The 18920-nt window shown below is 37.4% G+C and overlaps 1 protein-coding gene across 15 annotated transcripts in view; it reads right to left on the reverse strand.

Annotated features, from left to right (window-relative positions):
* Positions 1–11669: 11669 nt before the first annotated feature.
* The window catches only part of SATB1 (SATB homeobox 1), a 109287-nt gene continuing 102036 nt past the window's right edge, over positions 11670–18920 (reverse strand). For 13 of the 15 annotated variants that reach the window (XM_023554927.2, XM_064277353.1, XM_023554928.2 and 10 more), the window contains one exon: positions 11670–17549. In XM_023554927.2, the coding sequence (XP_023410695.1) occupies positions 17043–17549 (507 nt within the window). In that variant the 3' untranslated portion in view covers positions 11670–17042. The remainder of the gene's footprint in view (positions 17550–18920) is intronic. The other 2 variants (XM_023554930.2, XM_023554932.2) reach the window with 1 other exon arrangement.

Below are 18920 nucleotides of genomic sequence, written 5' to 3' on the forward strand. Positions count from 1 at the left end.
AAATTAATATTGCTACTCCTCTTCTTTTTTGCTTGTTTGCTTGATGTATTTTTTTCCATCCTTTGAGTTTTAGTTTCTTTGTGTCTCTAAGTCTAAGGTGTGTCTCTTGTAGGCAGCATATAGGTGGATCGTGTTTCTTTATCCAGTCTGTGACTCTCTGTCTCTTTATTGGTGCATTTAGTCCATTTACATTCAGCGTAATTATAGATAAATAAGTTTTTCGTGCTGTCATTTTGATGCCTTTTCATGTGTGTTGTTGGCCATTTCATTTTTCCACATGCTTTTTTGTGCAGAGACGTTTTTCTTAGTAGCTTGTGAGATCCTCATTTTCATAATGTTTAACTTTGTGTTTGTTGAGTCGTTACATTTTTCTTGGCTTTTTTCTTGAGTTATGGAATTGATATTCCTTTTTGTGGTTACCTTATTATTTACCCCTATTTTTCTAATTAAAAACCTAACTTGTATCCTTCTATATCGCCTTGTATCCCTCTCCGTCTGGCAGTTCAATGCGTCCTATATTTAGTCCCTCTTTTTGATTATTGTGATCGTTTATCTATTGATTTCCATGATTTCCTGTTATGTGTATTATTTTGTTTATTTATTTATTTTTTAGAATTAGTCTTAATTTGTTTGTTTTTGTGCTTTCCCTATCTGAGTTGCGTTGATATCAGGACGTTCTGTTTTGTGACCTTGTATTGTGCTGGTACCTGATATTATTGGTCATCAGGCCAAACAATCTCCTTTAGCACTACTTGCAGTCTTGGTTTAGTTTTTGCAAATTCTCTAAACTTGTGTTTATCTGTAAATATCTTAATTTCTCCTTCATATTTCAGAGAGAGTTTTGCTGGATATACAATCCTTGGTTGGCAGTTTTTCTCGTTCAGTGCTCTGTATCCGTCATCCCATTCCCTTCTTGCCTGCATGGTTTCTGCTGAGTAGTCTGAACTTATTCTTACTGATTCTCCCTTGAAGGATACCTTTCTTTTCTCCCTGGCTGCTTTTAAAATTTTCTGTTTGTCTTTGGTTTTGGCAAGTTTGATGATAATACATCTTGGTGTTTTTCTTTTTGGATCAATCTTAAATGGGGTTCGATGAGCATCTTGGATAGATATCCTTTCGTCTTTCATGATGTCAGGGAAGTTTTGTGTCAGGAGTTCTTCAACTATTTTCTCTGTGTTTTCTGTCCCCCCTCCCTGTTCTGGGACTCCAATCACTCGCAAGTTATCCTTCTTGATAGAGTCCCACATGATTCTTAGGGTTTCTTCATTTTTTTAAATTCTTTTATCGGATTTTTTTTCAGCTATGTTGGTGTTGATTCCCTGGTCCTCCAGTAGTCCCAGTCTACATTCTAATTGCTCGAGTCTGCTCCTCTTTCTATTGCGTTGTCAAATTCTGTAATTTTATTGTTAATCTTTTGGATTTCTACATGTTGTCTCTCTATGGATTCTTGCAACTTATTAATTTTTCCACTATGTTCTTGAATCATCTTTTTGAGTTCTTCAACAGTTTTATCAGTGTGTTCCTTGGCTTTTTCTGCATTTATCTTAATTTCATTTGTGATATCTTTAAGCATTCTGTAAATTAGTTTTTTATATTCTGTATCTGATAATTCCAGGATTGTATCTTCATTTGGGAAGGATTTTGATTCTTTTGTTTGGGGGGTTGGAGAAGCTGTCAAGGTCTGTTTCTTTATGTGGTTTGATATGGACTGCTGTCTCCGAGCCATCACTGGGAAACTAGATTTTCCAGGTAATCAGTTAAAAAAAAAAATGCCATCAGATCCCTATCTGAATTCTCCCTCTGGCTCCGGGTATTCGGATGTTAATGGAGCCACCCGGGGAGGGTGGAGGAGGGATCAGAGAGCTGGGAGTGTAGCACCACAGAATATAGAGCTGAACGCTGCGTTCATAGTCCGCCCCCGTCTGCCAAAATCCGGGCGGGACGGCTTCCCAGCTAGGACTCTGCTTTCCCTGCTTGGAGACCAGTCACTTCCTCCCGGGGACTACTCCCTCCGGTGCGTGGCACTGCTCGCGCGCACTGGGTGAGCGTCTCCTGCACGAACGGGTGGGCCCGCCCCCAGGGTCTATTCAGGAGAATATAATTGGACCCCACGCTTGCGCCCCGCCTGCGCGAGCGCCCAAATCCCAGCGGGACGGCTCGCCAGCTGGGACGCTGCTTTCCCCGGTCCGAGACCAGTCACTTCCAGGGGTTTCTCCCTCCCGTGAGCCGCGCCACACGCGCGATCTGGATGGGCGTCACCCGCACGACCAGGTGGGCCCGCCCCCTGGGTCAATTCAGGGGAATATAATTGGACCCCGCACTCATGCCCCGCCCGCGTGCGTGCCCAAATCCCAGCGGAATGGCTCCCCGTCTGGGACGCTGTTTTCCCCGCTCTGAGACCAGTCACTTCTGGGGATTTCTCCCTCCGGTTCGCCGTGCCGCACGCGCGGACTGGGTGGGCGTCCTCCTGCACGAACGTGTGGGCCCCGCCCTGGGGTCGCTTTAGGGAAATATAGCTGGCCTCCCCCCCGCTCGTGCCCCGCCCGCTTCCTGCCAAACTCCCGGTGGGACGGGTCCCCAGCTGGGACGCTGTTCTCCCCGCTCCAATATCAGTCACTATCTCCCGGGTGCTTCTCCCTCCGGCTGCACCACTACGCCACCCGCGCCAACCAGCTAGACTTCCTCCCGGGATGGGTTCGGGGGGGAAGGGCTGGGCATCCTGTCTGTGCCGTCTGCCCCCCTGGGCTCTGCCCCAGATCGGGCTCCGAAAGTCACCTGCCTGGTACGCTGGCTCCTAGTTCTGAAAACGGTCGCTGTCTGCCCGTATTTGTTTGTTTTCCATCTCTAAGTCTGTGCTTGTTGTTCAGAGTTCGTAGATTGTTATGTATGTGATCGATTCCCTTGTTTTTCCGAGTCTTTGTTGCAAGAGGGATCCGTGGCAGCGTCCACCTAGTCCGCCGTCTTGGCCCTGCCTCCCTTTATCCCTTTCTTAACTTTTAACTTTTTAAAATTTTATGTTTTAAATTATCAAATAGTAAAATGCACTTTTTGTTTTTCTTTTGATATATAGTTCTATGAGTTTTAACACATATATAGGTTCATTTTACCACTGCCATAATCAGGATATGGGGTTCCATCATTCAAAAAACTCTCCTTTATCCGTTTGTTATCACACCTGCCCCATACCCCCACAGAACCACAGTTCTGTTCTCCATCCCTATAGTTTTGACTTTTTCAGAATTTCAAATAATTGTGTTCATGAGACACTTGTATATAGATCAAGAGGCAGTCATTCGAACAACACAAGGGGATACTGCAAGGCTTAAAGTCAGGAAAAGTGTGCATCAGGGTTGTAACCTTTCACAGTACTTCATCAATCTGTATGCTGAGCCAATAATTCTAGAAGCCTTCAGTATGGATTACACCTCAACATAAAGGAAACAACAATGCTCACAACTGGACCAATAAGCAATGTCATGATAAACAGAGAGAAGGTTGAAATTGTCAAGGATTTCATTTTTCTTGGATCCACAATCACTGCCCATGGAAGCAGCAATGAAGAAATCAGACAATGCTTTACATTGGACAAATCTGCTGCAAAAGATCTCTTTAAAGCATTAAAAAGCAAAGATGTCACTTTAAGGACTAAGGTGTTCCTGACCCAAGCCATGGCTTTTTCAATCACCTCATATGCATGTGAAAGCTGGACAATGAATAAGGAAGACCAAAGAAGAATTGATTCCTTTGAATTATGGTGTCGTCAAAGAATGTTGAATATACCATGGACTGCCAGAAGAATGAACAAATCTATCTCGGAAGACGTACAACCAGAATGCTCATCAGAAGTGAGGATGGCAAGACTTCGTCTCACATACTTTGGACATGTTATCAGGAGGAACTGGTCTTGGGAGAAGGACAATATGCTTGGTGGAGAAAAAGAGGAAGATCCTCAATGAGAGGAACTGACACAGTGTCTGCAATAATGGGCTCAAGCATGACAGCAATTGTAAGGATGGCACAGGACCAGCAGTGTTTCTTCTGTTGTACATATAGGCCGCTGTGAGTCAGAACCAATTTGATGGCACCTAACAACAGCAACAACATAGTTTTACCTTTTTCAGAATTTCAAATAAGTGGAATCATACAAAATGCAAACTTTTAAGACTGCCTTTTTTTTTTTACTCCTCATAAATCCTTTCAATTCTTCCAGATTCTTGCACGTATCGATAGTAGTCCATTGTATGGATTTACCACATTTTTGTCCATTCACCTGATGAACAACATCTTGATTGTTTTTAGATTTTTTTGAATTACGAGTAGATTGCTATAAACATTGTATACAGGTTTTTATGTGAAAATACATTTCATTTAGTTAAATTAGATACCCAGTAGTAAGGTTTCTGGGCCATTACGTAAATATATGTGATCTTTGTAAGAAAGTGACAAACCATTTTTCAAAGTGGCTCTAACATTTTCTATTTCCACAGCAATGTATGAAAGCTTTGGTTACTCCACATCCTTGTCAACACTTGATATTTTCAGTATTTTTTATTTTCACCATTCCGATAGTTGTGTAGTGGTATCAAATCATGGTTTTTAATTAGCATTTCTCTAATGACTTATACCACCACCTGTTTAGTAACAAAAAGTTCAGCTGTTTGAACCCACCAACAGCTCTGAGGGAGAAAAGTCCTGGTGATCTGCTTCTGTAAAGATTCAAAACCCAAACCCACTGCTGTTGAGTCAAATCTGACTCATAGAGGCCCTATAAGACAAAGTAGAACTGCCCATGAGTTTTCTAAGGCTGTAATATTTATGGACCAGACTGCCACGTCTTTCTCCCATGGAGCTACTGGTGGGTTCCAACTGCCAACTTTTTGGTTAGCAGCTGAGCCCTTAACCACTCTTCCCACCTGGGCTCTCCATAAAGATTACAGTTTAGGGAGTCTGATGGGGGAGTTTGACTGTATCCTATAGGGTTGTTATGAGTTGGAATCGACTTGATGACAACTGTTTTTTTTTTAATGTACAAATATATCCTTATAATTTTTTTTCTGTTTTTGATTTTAAATGTACAAATGTATCTATATATATATATTTTGAAACTCTATTGTCTTTTTTACATCTCTCCACGCTGGTCCAATGGAAACTCATCTTTACATGGGCACCTACGAAGAGACAAGCATGTGGGAACTCCTGTTCTAGTTTACATTTCCGGCAAGGGTGGTTTTAAACTAATACTGCCTGGACCACAGTAAAGGGAGTATAAAATTCTGTTAAAAAAAATACTGTCCAGATCGATTTTGTGGGGCTTGCAGAGAACAGCATCTTTCTACACCTGATCTGTAAAATCAATTTGCTTGTTCCATGCAAGACATCATACCACATAGAGCCAGACTCTGGGTTGATGGGCCAATATAGCATGGGAATAAGGTCCCTGAAGAGGACCTCGATGGAGGAAATTTGTTGGTATTTTTTTAATACATTTTTATTGTAAGTCACACTTTCTTATATTTTTGCCCATTTTTTAAAACCCAGGGAGTGTTGTGATAAGTGCATTTTTAGCAACAATAAAATAAATAAATAAAATTAAAATAAATGTTGGTTCCAATCCAGACAGAATTAGGCTCTGCAGCTGTTTTCCCCTAGACATACTGACAGCATTACTCGGCCTTGATGAAGAATCAAGAGAGGTTAAGGCAGAGTCCTTTGCTCCTCCTGGGCTCCCCAATGTCAAGAACATTTCTCTAGGACATGGCACCCAACCACTGGGTCTACAGAAATGAGTTTTTTGAAATAATGTAGGTTCTCCATGCAAGAAGAAATCATTGAAATCTTCTTGGCCTTGGTTTACTTCAACAAAACTCTCTCTAGACTGAACCATTTCTCAAGGGCCATCAAGCCAAGTACAAATTTAATCTCAAATTCTCAGAGGAAAAGCTTACAGTTGTCAGTAGCATGTCCTTCTCAAGATGGAAATAAGACAGATCTAGCTTTCTGCTGGGTTGGGGAGCATTGATTGTAGGGAAGAGCAAATACTCTCACAGTCTAATTAATCTCCTGGAGCAGATGGATACAGCAATTAGTGCAAAAACAATTTTTCCAAGAATATTAACACTTCTAGAGTTTATCAAAAAGGGGTGAAGTTACTAGACAGTAATTTTCTAAATTTATACAATATTTAGGATCTCTGGTCTTACTCTCTTGTGTAGACCAGTGAGGTAATTAGGAGAAACTAAGAGTTAAGCTCTTCATACACATCAAATGAAATGTGGAATTGAGAACAAATCAGTTTTGTCTTAAGATATGCCCCAACTTGTCTGAAGGATACTGGAATGATTATTTTGCTTTGACACAAATTGCCTATACAATTGCTTTAATTATTTACTCTTGCAAATCTAGACATAGTTTAATGATCTAGAGTAGGGCCAACAAACATTTTCCGTAAAGGACCAAAGAATACCTAGTTTAGGCTTTGTGGGCCATATGGTCTTTTTCACAATCACTAAATTCTGCTCTTGCAACACAAAAGCAGCCATAGAAAATACATACATGAATGAGTATGGCTGTGTTTCAATAAAACTTTATTTGCAAAAAGAGGTGATGGGCCAGATTTGACCAATGGGTCGTAGTTCGCTGATGCCTGGTTTAGGGCATTATTATTGTCATTTGATCTCCTTTAACATTTTATGAAGAAATACTGTCTTTTTCTAAAATTAAGTCACTATTGGAAATACCAAACTTACAAATAAGCAGTGTTTCTAAAGTCATTAAATGAGGTCAGTTTGCCCCATGGCTCCAAGAAATTTATTTTACTCATAATATGGAAATATGCTTTCCCTTTGTGTAATCCCACATAACAGCCAAAGTCTTCCTATTTTCTCTCCAACACCTCCTTTATCCAGCTTTTCCTTTTCCTAGCTCTGTTCTTAGTTTTGTTGTTTCACACAATCCTCCTCCTACTTTCCTTTCCATATTTCAGCTTCATTTTGGTCAAATAAAATTTCGTGGCCACCCTGAGTTGGGTATTTTAACCTATGCCCCTTGTGGCAAATACAGGAAGACCAGTCAGTGCCAAAGCAAACACTACAGCTGCATTTTGAAAGGTGAAAGACTTGTTGGAAGATACATCCACTGAGGCAAATTTCACAATCATCGGTTTGATCATCAGTAATAAAGGGATATTGATGGCAGCTAATGACAACAACGATGTATTTACCTTAAATTGTTGTTATATAAATTAAGTGTATTTGTATTTGTCAAGGACTTGGAACATAAGGTCTGTTCTAATTGGCACATAATAAACACTACATGAGTTTGTTTTATTATTATTGATTTTCTAAAACTCAGAATTAAATTTGCACCCACCAGTGTCCATCCCTGATAAAAACTATATGCAATCTAGTAATGGAAGGGAACATCTTCTGTCTGGTAAAGGACATCTACATCTATGCTAACATCATACTTAATGATAAAATACTAGATGCTTTCCTCCTAAGTTTAGGAACAAAGCAAGGATTTCTGCTCTCACCACTTCTACTCAACATTGTACTGGAAGTTCTAGAAAATAATATAAAATAAATAAAGAAGGCATTTAGATTGGAAAGAAGAAATAAAAATAAAACTGTCTTCTTTGTAGAGGAAAATCTTCATGTGGAAAATCTTATGGAATTTGTAAAAAAGCTACTAAAACTATTAAATGAGTTTAGGCTAGGTTGCAGGATAAAAGATAAATATACAAAAAAAAAAAACATATGTGTTTCTATGTAATAAAAAACCCCAAACAAATCCATTGACCTCGAGTTGATTCTGACTCATAATGACCCTACAGGATGGAGTAGAACTGCCCCATAGGGTTTCCAAGGAGCAGGTGGTGGATTCCAACTGCCTACTTTTTGGTTAGCAGCAGAGCTGGTGCAGTGGTTAAATGCTACAGTGAGCTATGGCTGCTAACCAAAAGGCCAGCAGTTCGAATTACCAGCTGCTGCTTGGTAACCCTGGAGCAGTTCTACTCTGTCCTAGAGGGTCACTATGAGTTGAAATTGACTTGACAGAAACGGGTTCTGTATAATAGCATTAAATAATTGGAAACTGAAATTTTTTAAAATACCACTTACAATAGAATAAAATATATTAATTTGGGGATAAGTTTGACCAAAAAATGTGCTAGAACTGTGCACTAAGTACAAAATTTTGCTGAGAAAAATTACAGGAGACTTCAATAGATGAGGAGGCATAAAGTGTTCATGAATCTATATTGTTAATGTGTCAATTCTACCCCAAAATAATCAATAGAGTTAAAGCAATATCAATCACAGACTTTTTTAGAAATTGACAAGGTGAATCTAAAATTCATAGGGAAATCAAAAGACCTAGAATATCCAAAACAACTTTGAAAAACGATGATAAAATTTAGAAGGCCTAGACTAGAATTCAAGACTTAAAGCTATAGTAAGCAAGATACAGTGGTTTTTGTATAAAGGCAGACAAAGATCAATGAAACAAAATAGGGAGTCCATAAAAGATACATACATATATGGTCAATTGATTTTTGAGAAAGGTGGTTCAGTGGAGAAAGAATAGTTTTTTTAAATAGATGGTACTAGAACAATTGGAGCTATATACGCAAAAAAGAAAAAGAAGGAAGAGAGGAAGGAAGGGAAAGAAAAAGATAAAAGGAAACAAAAAAAAAATTGTCCATTCTTTGTGCCATATATAAAAATTAATTCAAAATGTATCATAAACCTAAATGTAAATCCTAAAACTATGAAATTCTTAGAAGAAAATACAGGAGAAAAGTTTTGTGATCTTAGATTAGGCATATTACTTATATATGGCACAGAAAGCAAGATCTTCAAAAGGAAAAAATTTGATAAATTAGACTTCGAAAAAATAAAGAACGTCTGCTCCTCAAGATAGGGTTAAAAGAATGAAAAGACAAAGCTGGTAGGAAATATTTGCAAATCACATATCTGACAAAGGACTTGTAACCAGAATATATAATGGACTTTAGAAACTTAGTAAGAAAGCAAACAACCCAATAAAAAATCGGCAAAAGGCCTGCTTGAACTTTGGCAAATAAAACACATGAAAAGATATTCAATTATGGAAATGAGATTCATTAGGATATGAAAATTAAAATCATAATGAGCTATCACTCTACACCTATTGTTGTTGTTGTTAACTGCTGTCCAGTCAGCTGCTGACTCATGGCAACCCCAGGTGTTACAGTGTAGAATTGTTCCATAGGGATTTCTTGGCTGTAATCTTTATGGATTTTTTTTTTTTTTATGGAAGCAGGTCTCCAGGCCTTTCTTCTGCAGAGCTGCTGTGTAGGTTCAAACCACTAACCTTTAGGTTAGCAGCCAATCACAAACCACTTGGACCACCCAGGATCCTACATACCTATTAGAATGTCTAAAATTAAAAAGACTGACCATACCATGTGTTGATCAACACGTTTGGAGTAACAGGAACTCTCATACTCTGCTGGTGGGAATGTTAAATGGTCCAACCACTTTAGTAAACACAGTTTTGCGGTTTCTAAAAAAGTTAAATGTATACCTATGATATCAGAAGTCATTTCACTCCTAGGAATTTACCCAAGAGAAACGAAAATGTATGTCCATGTACATAAATGTTCATAGTATCTTTATTTGTAATAACCAAAAACTGGAAACAACTCAAATATCCATTGACAGGTTAATGGATAAATACGTTGAATTATATTCACAAAAGATAGCACAACTCACCCATGAAAAAGGATAAACTTGGATGGACCTTAAAATAATTACACTGAGTGAAAGATGTCAGACAAAATGAAAATATTCTGAATGATTCCATTTATACAAGATTCTAGAAAATGTGCACACATCTACAGTGACAGAAAGCAGTTCACTAGTCTGGTTGGGGTGGTGATAGATGGGGATGGGAGGGAGGGACTACAAAGGGACCGGAGGAAATTTTTGAGGATGATGGATATTTTCATTGTGTTCCCAATTGTGTGTGTGTGTGTTAAAAACTTACCAAATTTTACACTTTAAATATGTACGGTTTATTGTATGGCAATTGTCAATTAACCCTCACAATGCTGTTAAATTTTTGGTAGTCCATTCTAATAAATTGCATGGTATCTTACAAAGTGCATTTCAGTGTGTAAATCTTAACTTTCAATTTATGGATTTTCTAGCCAAATTTTGCATTGATCCTGTGTTATGTTTTTTTCTTCTGTATCTTATTTTATTGCTCGTATACATGAAAGTCTTAGCAATTTTTTTTTTAATAAGATGAGCTGTAAAACATACAAATACAGCCATGTCATATTTTCAACAGGGCCATGAGATATGATATTCAGAAATTAACAAAAGCCTCCTTACGTATGTCATTATAGAACGCAACACTGAGAGGATTGTCCATGGGGTACAGCTCTTTTGAGGAAATAACTCCTTTCATTCCATACCATATGCTCAACATTTCTTCTAAATTGTCTGATCTCACTCATTCATCAAACATATATTTCTCTGCCAGGATTTGAGCAATATAAGTACGTGATATTGAATTTACTTGGCCATATATGATTGATTGTAGCTGTGATTTAAATATCACATGAAAAACTGTGGACACTATATAGAAAGTCTTAATGATGTGAGATGCATGGTTTTCTCCCTATAACATTATTTTCTTCTTAGATGTTGTATTTTTGGAAACATCCTGACACATTCTTACATTTGAGGGGCTTGATTCATCTGATGTATTACCCTTTTTAAAAAATAGGATTAATGCCAAATGCTTCCATGAACGCCAAAGATTATATCACAGAATTAATTAAATTTAGTTTTTCACTTAAAGAGTAAATTCACCGGACTGTACCAACTGGAGTGTGAATTAATTTAATGTAGTTTGAAATAGAAGGATTATCAATACAGCTAACTTTTTATTTTTTCTATTTCTTGAAGCACATGCCCCTGTTCAGAGATTTTTCTTCCCAAGTGGAGAAAATTTCTGTTGTTTTTAATTTAGCCTTCACAGGCGTGCTGCAAATATTCTACCCTTGTTATGTTTTTCAGGCCTATTGTAGTGCAGCCAATTCTTCATCTTCTCTGCTTCTCACCTGCTTCTGTCTATTTATTTGTGTATAAGATGTCAAAGGAAAATGAAAAGTAACACCTCAAAATACCACCTTGAAAAAGAAAATGCCAACAAATTCTTTTCTGCACCTGAAGCTTTTAATTCTTTACTCCACCGTGGAATGGTGCTTAATTACATATTTTATTATGCATAACTGAAAATTATGTACTTTAGTTTCAACAATGATATGAAAGCACGTATTGTTTATAAATAAAGAGAGGCTGGTTTGTCTCTATTTTTTTATGTTACAAATATTTGGAGGTTCTCCTTCTAAAACCTAGCTTTTTTTTTTTTAATATTCTCAGAGAGCTCTCAAAAGAACTTCTGAGTTTTAATATACTCTCTAGAAATCAGAAAATACTTTGCAAAAGAGCAAGATGATGTCCTCACCTCATGATGGGAAAAGTCCTTGGACAATTAGGATATTTCGGTAGAAATTTCATTTAGTTTTAATGTTTCACAAAGCATTTATTTAAAAAATTGTAATTGTTGAAGCTGAGTGATGAGTATGTGAGGTTTCACTGTCATATATTCATATACTCTTTTTGCAAGCTTGAAAATTCTCATAATAAAGTTTTTTTTTTTTTTTTTAAAGCATTTGTTGTTATAGATCTTATGCCTGATGGCAGAGTTTGGGGGCTAATATTTCATGACGAAGCATTCCATACACTTGATCTCAATTACTTAGTGGTTGCCTTTTTCACACTAGCAAACTACATATTATATATCTGAAGTTTCCGCATTGCGATTAATTTTTTCCCCTGCATTTTCTGCGTTTGAGGAAGCCTTCATTAATAAGAAAAGAGAAGATAGAGATTGGAATATAAAAGACTTTGGTTGGAGACCAAGATGACCATTTAACAGCTAACCCAATCCGTTAACCTCTCTGAGTTTTCCTTCCCCTGACTCTGAAGTGGGGGATTTCAGTGCCTGCCCTAAGTACCTCTTGCTGGAATTAAGAGGCTTAAAATAAGCTACGGACTATGGCACTGCCTTGTAAACTGAAGCTTTCTACAAATGATGTCGCTACCATCATTTTAAACAGTGCAGTTCTACAAAAGGAGGCCTCAGGAAGATATGGAGACTTGGTAGTTCTCCCAGGTCTGGCAAAACAAATATTGAAAAATTAAAATTGGAAACAAAGGTGGAGTAGGTGAAACCTATCCCTACGGTTAAGAAAGATGCTGTTCTACAAGTTGGTGCTCACTTTGCGTCACATTGCCACAGACTTAATGAATTAATGGACACATTTAAATATCTGAATCTTCTCGACATTCTCAACAGGCACTCTTTGTGAGCCTGGATTTGTGTGTGTTTTCACACACGTGAGAGTGGAAAATCAGAGCAGCACATGGGACATCATTAGGATATGAAAAGAGCCCTGTTCTTGCAGTGGTTAGAGCACTTGGCTGCTAACCGAAAGGTTGGAGATTCGAATCCACCAGCCACTCCACAGGAGAAAGATGTGGCAGTCTGCTCCCATAAAGATTTACAGCCTTGGAAACTCTGTGGGGCAGTTCTGCCCTGTCCTATAGGGTCTCTCTTAGTTGGAACTGACTCCAAGGCCATGGATTTTTGGTTTTTTAAGGGTATGAATGAAAGGGTTTGTCACTGTATGGAATACATCTTCTTTGGATACCATAAAAATCAAATAGTTCGGATTCCACTTAACGTGGTGCAAAATGTATCACTTTAGAGTTTCTATGTGAGTGTTAACATATACAGTACAATGTACTGCTCTACTTCAGCCCCTCCTCAACTGCTCATCAACTCTCATTGAGAACAGGGTCCAAGTCGGGTGCTTTTGAGCACAGTAAGAGCAGCTGAAAATAATTGACTGAAAAGTGATTTCATACGCAACCTTGGTACTGAATTTTAGCGTTCTTCTAAAAAATTAATCTATGATCCACATAAGTAAGGTAAAAAAGACTTAAAAATGCTGCTCATCTTTTAAATATGAATTCCCAACTATTTTTATTTAACATTTGGTATTGTTAAACAAGTATTCTGGACATACACCTTCCACCTTCTTTCTTTAATGAAGGTACTTCATATTTATCAAAAAGTGTGCATGTTAAAAGGTTTTAGTTTATCCTCTGTCAAAAGACATGCAAATATTTAGTAGTTACATTAAGTTTTGCCTCAGAAGGAACAGAGTCCATAATATTCCTCTTTCAAAAGTCAAAAACAATTATTTGTAAGGCAGACAATAGTACTATCACTTTTTTTTATATATATATTTTAGGTATCATTAATACTTTGGGACCTCCACAGGTTTCCACTCTATCATGCAAATTTCTGGCTTGCTTTAATAGTCCTGTTTCTATCAGCTAGATTATAGTGTATACACATTTTAATTGCTCTTTTTGAAAATATCACCAGGCAGTTCAGAATACCTCATTTATTGAAAATATTACTGTGTGACAATCAAGGACCTTGATATCAGCCAGATGTTAACAATAGGGAATAGGGCAGAATCGAATAAAGGGATGTATAGGGTTTGCACTTTCAATCTTGAATCATTTGAAAACGTTTTCTAGTCAACCTATGTATTTTAGATAAGCACAGTTATAGATATCACTAGCTGGGAAAAAATAAAACCAAAAACACCTTTTTTAAGCTTAGAATTCCTTAGAACTAAATGTTAATATACATTTCATACATAATATGTACAGACTTTGTAACCAAGTGCCACCCAACTAGGGCACACATATTAGTTACCTTGGTTTTCAAAGGTTATGTGTCAACTCTGCATATTGTGTGCCAAAGAGATACTATCAACATTTTTTGCATAACGTGCAAGTATTCTATGGCCACAGAGTGTAATACAAATTAGTGGCAAAGTGCTGAGTAAAGGAATCCGTGACAGATTCAGACGCACAAGGTTGAATATTACCCGTAAGCCACCTGACTCTGCTAAGGTCTTAACAGCACAAAGCGCTACGTCATGGCTAACTTTTAAAAGTATCTGAAGTACTTGGACACAATGAAGCCTGTTAAACGGAGTTTCTTTAAAGCCACTGGCGACAAGAGGACTGGCAGGAACGATAAATGACATTGGAAGAGCAAGGTGGAAGACCATGGGACAAGTCTTTTCCTCTTTTCCCTGAAAGCAACTTTTACTCACTCCATCGCGATCGTCATTGTATATTAACATGTGCTTTTTTTTTTTTCTGGTTTAAAATATCAATTTAGTAAAATCATAATTTAAAAAATTAAAGGGTCTAAGGAAGAATCTCATTAGCATTATTATGTTAATTCCTAACACACATTCATCAACTCCTTAAAAATGTTATTTCCAAAGAAGTTACTGGAAAAAGGAAGATCTTATCTGCAACCCAATTCCTCCTTCCATTTTTTTTTTTTTTTTTTTTTAATTCTTTACTAAATTCCATACCTACTTGACACCTTAAGTGTATGTTTGGTAAAATAAAATAAAAATCAATTCTACTCTCTCGAGCCTTTTCCCTCAAAGTAGGGGAAAAGAAGAGGAAGATACTTCCTCATTAACTTCATGGCATAGTAGTTTCTATTAATTTTCCATTTATTTTTAACACATGAAATTTAGTTTCTATTTTCTTAATTCAAATTCCTCTTGCTCAAACGATTAGTTCTCTGAACTCTAGTGAGAAAGAGTGTCTAAAAGTTGTTTTCTCATTGAATAAAAAGGAATTGAAAACTTCCTCAATACAATTTTAAGTTTAGAGCAAACCAGCTGCCTTCACAGCAGCTCAGCTGGGCTTCAAAAGTAAATGGTACTTGAAAGCTGAACTGGGAGTTTTCAACACACCCAATTCAGTTTCTTGAGAAAAAGTCCAACATTGAGCAGCCCAGTCACCTACCAATGAGATCGTCCGGGACTGAGGAAATGGTAGGCAGAAAGAAAACTGGCGATTACAGAGCCTCATCTCAAGGAATCCAGATACCCCTATTAAGAAAATCCAGGAAACCTTACAAAACAGCAGCAAAGATAAAGTGAATGGATTGTAAAAAACCCAAAACACTGGTTTCAATTTCTTCCGTAAGTTAGCGCACCTCATTTTATATCTTGGAGTTTACTAAGCATTATGGGGCAAGAATTAACTATTACTTTCTGAAGAACAATTGTGTTTAAATTTCAGGTCTGTTATTCTTAAAACACTCCATGTAGTTCTTAAGACATGATATACGCAACCAAATGAGCTCAGAATTAACTTATAGTCCATTGATAACTTGCAAAATAAAACCATTGCTTGCTAAGGGTTTTTTATGCAGAAGATTCATTTTGTTTCCTACTTATTTTATGTTCCTATGAATGGCCTTAAAGATATTTATTTATACATTAGCATTAAGGAAAAGTGTTGCCATAATTAAACTATTAAAACAAAAGCCATGTATTCATTCTAAGCGCATCACTGCCAGATACTTGGTTTATGTTTTTGTTGGAGAGTCTTTTGATCACCCTGCTATTTCTGTTTATTAAGAAAAATGTTAACCAAAAACAAATTATCATCTTCACTATTAAACTTAAAAAGTGAGAGTGTGTGTGTGACTTAAATTTACAGTGTTTCAAGGTGACTTTTCAATTGCTTTTTCAAAAACCGGTAAAATCTCATCAAGAAAGTTACTAACATGCAACTTCGATGAGAAGGCCATCCTTGGACTCTTAGCTACTTGACATAAGCAGACAAACCCTACCATGTCATACCATACAAACAAGTTTAATTGTGTAGTTACAGTCAATCAATAACCACTCCTAATCAGAACATTTCTGCATAAAGAAAACTGTGATACACTTATAAAAACAGCCAGCTGTAACAAAATAGCTGGTGTTTTCATAGCCAGAAACTCATAAAAAAGAAATACACCTTTATACAGAAATTTTATACAGATGTAGCTTTAAAATTGATTGTAAACCAAAGGAAGACACATTGCAAACATCAATTATTTTCACATTAATTGCATAATTTTCTAAGGTGATCTATTAGTTTTATTTACCTAAGCTTATTTGCATGATAGTAAAAATTGCATACAACAATAAGTGAAGCTTATAGTATGAATTGCTTGGATAACATAGAGCACTTTTTATAGGCAACTGTGTAAAGCACATTTTCTCTATTTAAAACTTTTAAGACACTTTGTTTTACTGCCCATCAAAATACATTTATAAATAGAAAAAACAAATCAGTATGGTAACAAGAGAAGCAATATTACATTTAACGGAAACTTCCAAAAAATTAATTACAACCTGATGCTGCAGGATCTACAAATAAATAATGAGGACTAAATTGTGTTTCACATTTTGTTTTTTTTTTTTTTAAATCATGTAACAATGAGAATGAAAAAAAAAAATTACAGTGAACTTTTTATTTCCAAAATAAAAAACAAATTTGAATTACGGCAGTGCCATATAATACAAGGCATTTGTTGGCATATGTGATCTTTAAACTGCATTCCACAGTCTATAGTTCTTTTGTAACATACAATAGAGTAACAAACTCTTCTTTTTTTTCCTTTTTTAAAATAAGGGGTGAGTTTCCAAAGATCAGTGTGGAGTGTTACAGAAATAATTAAAGGAAATAATAATCATAGAAGTTATAATGCTTGTTTGAAGGCTCCAGAATTAAAAAAAAAAAAAAAAAATCACTGGGATCATGCTTACGGGGTACACACCTTGGTGCCTCCCGTGAACACAGATTTTAATACCAAACAATCCTTGATGCTTCACCTGGGGCTGCCAAGCAGTTTGTAAAACAGAGAAAAAACATTTAGTGCAGTCTGTCTTATCCTTTCCCAACTTTCCTGTTTGTGCAAGTTTCTGAAGATTCATTGGCCAAACAATGAACAACAAAGGTTTTCGGAGAGAAGACAAGGTGGACTTTTCATTTTGTTAGTAAATACCAGTGGCACTGTTGAATGAAAATAATACTTTTCTCTCAGTCTTTCAAGTCAGCGTTAATGTCTGTGTTCCCTTCCACTGATAGCTCTTCTTCTAGTTTCACCGAAAAAAGGGTGTTAGCATTCTTATCTTGGACACTCTCTTCTAAATCTTTCAGCAACTCCTCTTCTTTATATTCCGCGACATCCACCTCTAAACCGGAATTGTCCTTCAGTTTCCCGTGGTGCTTGAGATAATACCGCTGGTTCTGAAAGAACTTGATAATGGTGTACTTGGGAAGGTCAAGTTGAGCGGACAGAGTCTGGATGGCCTCTTCGTCTGGATACAGGCCTACGTCTTGTATGAAACTCTGGAGGATGCCCAGCGCTTCCACTGAGATTTTTGTTCGTGGCCGGGTCTTCTGCCGATTGTCCTCCTCGGACTCGGCGGGCGAGGCCACCGTGGGCTGCCGTGGGGGGAGCCGAGGGCCAGCCTGCTGCTGGGGCTGTGGCTGGGGAGGGGGTGGCGCCTGCTGCTGCTGCTGTTGTTGTTGTTGCTGCTGCTGCTGCGAAAGAGAAACCAGGAGACAATCAGAGCTCTGCTCTCCCGCAGGCCTACGCGGGGCCATCTAGAGTTAGAAAACATGGAGTTCTGAATGCCACAAACAGCTTCTTTTATAGGGACTAAGATTCAGAATGAACAGGCAAGCCAGCTAAAGGGTCCACAGCATTAGGAGAAAAAAAAAAAAATTAAAATTGCATGAACCAGAAATGTATGCATTCAGATGGCTTTCAGGGGCTCCTGTGCCTATTCACCAGGGCTCAGTGGAGCCTCCCTGGGTCCTCAGTGTGGCTCACAGAAGTGAAAACGTGAGCCATAAACTTCACCAGAAGGATGCCCGTCAAAGGTGAAGACAGAGAAGGAAGTTACGATGTAAATAATTAACAAAGGTTCAAAATGAAGACGGAGAGGTCAGGATTTCAAAGACATTTTAGAAAGGTGAGCCACAGAGCCCGTTTCATCTGATAGCTAAATCAGGGAACAAGACTAGAAAGCCATGTTTAAATCCCAAATAAAATGGTTAAGTGTCTGCTCTTATTCAGCATTTTCTCTAGGAGTCCAAAGGGTTTTGGAGATTCTCAGGATTGCGAATTTCCTCGCTAACAGTTCCAATTTAATACACACACAATTTCTTATCAAATGCACACTAGGCTGACGCTGCAAAGATTTTTTTCTTAGCGAAAAACAAAGGGTCAGCCCATTGCATCACGGCTAGTGAATTGTTTTCTCTACAGTAAACTCTGATGTGATTAGGATTTAAATTTAGTGTATACAGGTACTTTTTCGTAATTAGTATCTGTACTTGTGATGTACTTGCATACACAATTATACATAACAAACGTGACACATGGACACACTGTACACGCTAAATCTCGCATTCTTAGCAACAAAGCAAAGCAACCTAAGTGGCAAAATATTAGAACGTTTACACTGTGCCTAAGCATTTCCTTTTATCCTCCAAGATGCAATTTTATTAAAAGCAATCTACATTTTCAAACAAGTACTATTTTTATTACTTAACATATATCATTCTCTTTTTTGTTTTTGCGAAACAGTTTAAGTTTTTCAGGCTTTCATGATTATTTTAGTGTTTGATATCCTAAGGGATTCTCTTTTTCAGTTTGCTTTATCTTTAATACACACTCAAGGATTTTTTTTTTTCCTGGTGGATGGTAACTATTATTGTTTTTAGTTATATATATATATATATCCCAACCATACTAAAACTATATATATATATGTTCCCCCCTCCCCACAGCAACATCAAGAAATAATGCAAGACTGGACTATAAGACGTAAAATGACACTAGTGAGGAGTGCACTTCTTAGCTTAAGTAGACACATGAGACTATGTGGGCAGCTCCTGTCTGAAGGC

Source organism: Loxodonta africana, chromosome 27 (assembly GCF_030014295.1).
Source record: "Loxodonta africana isolate mLoxAfr1 chromosome 27, mLoxAfr1.hap2, whole genome shotgun sequence".
NCBI classification, from domain to species: domain Eukaryota; kingdom Metazoa; phylum Chordata; class Mammalia; order Proboscidea; family Elephantidae; genus Loxodonta; species Loxodonta africana.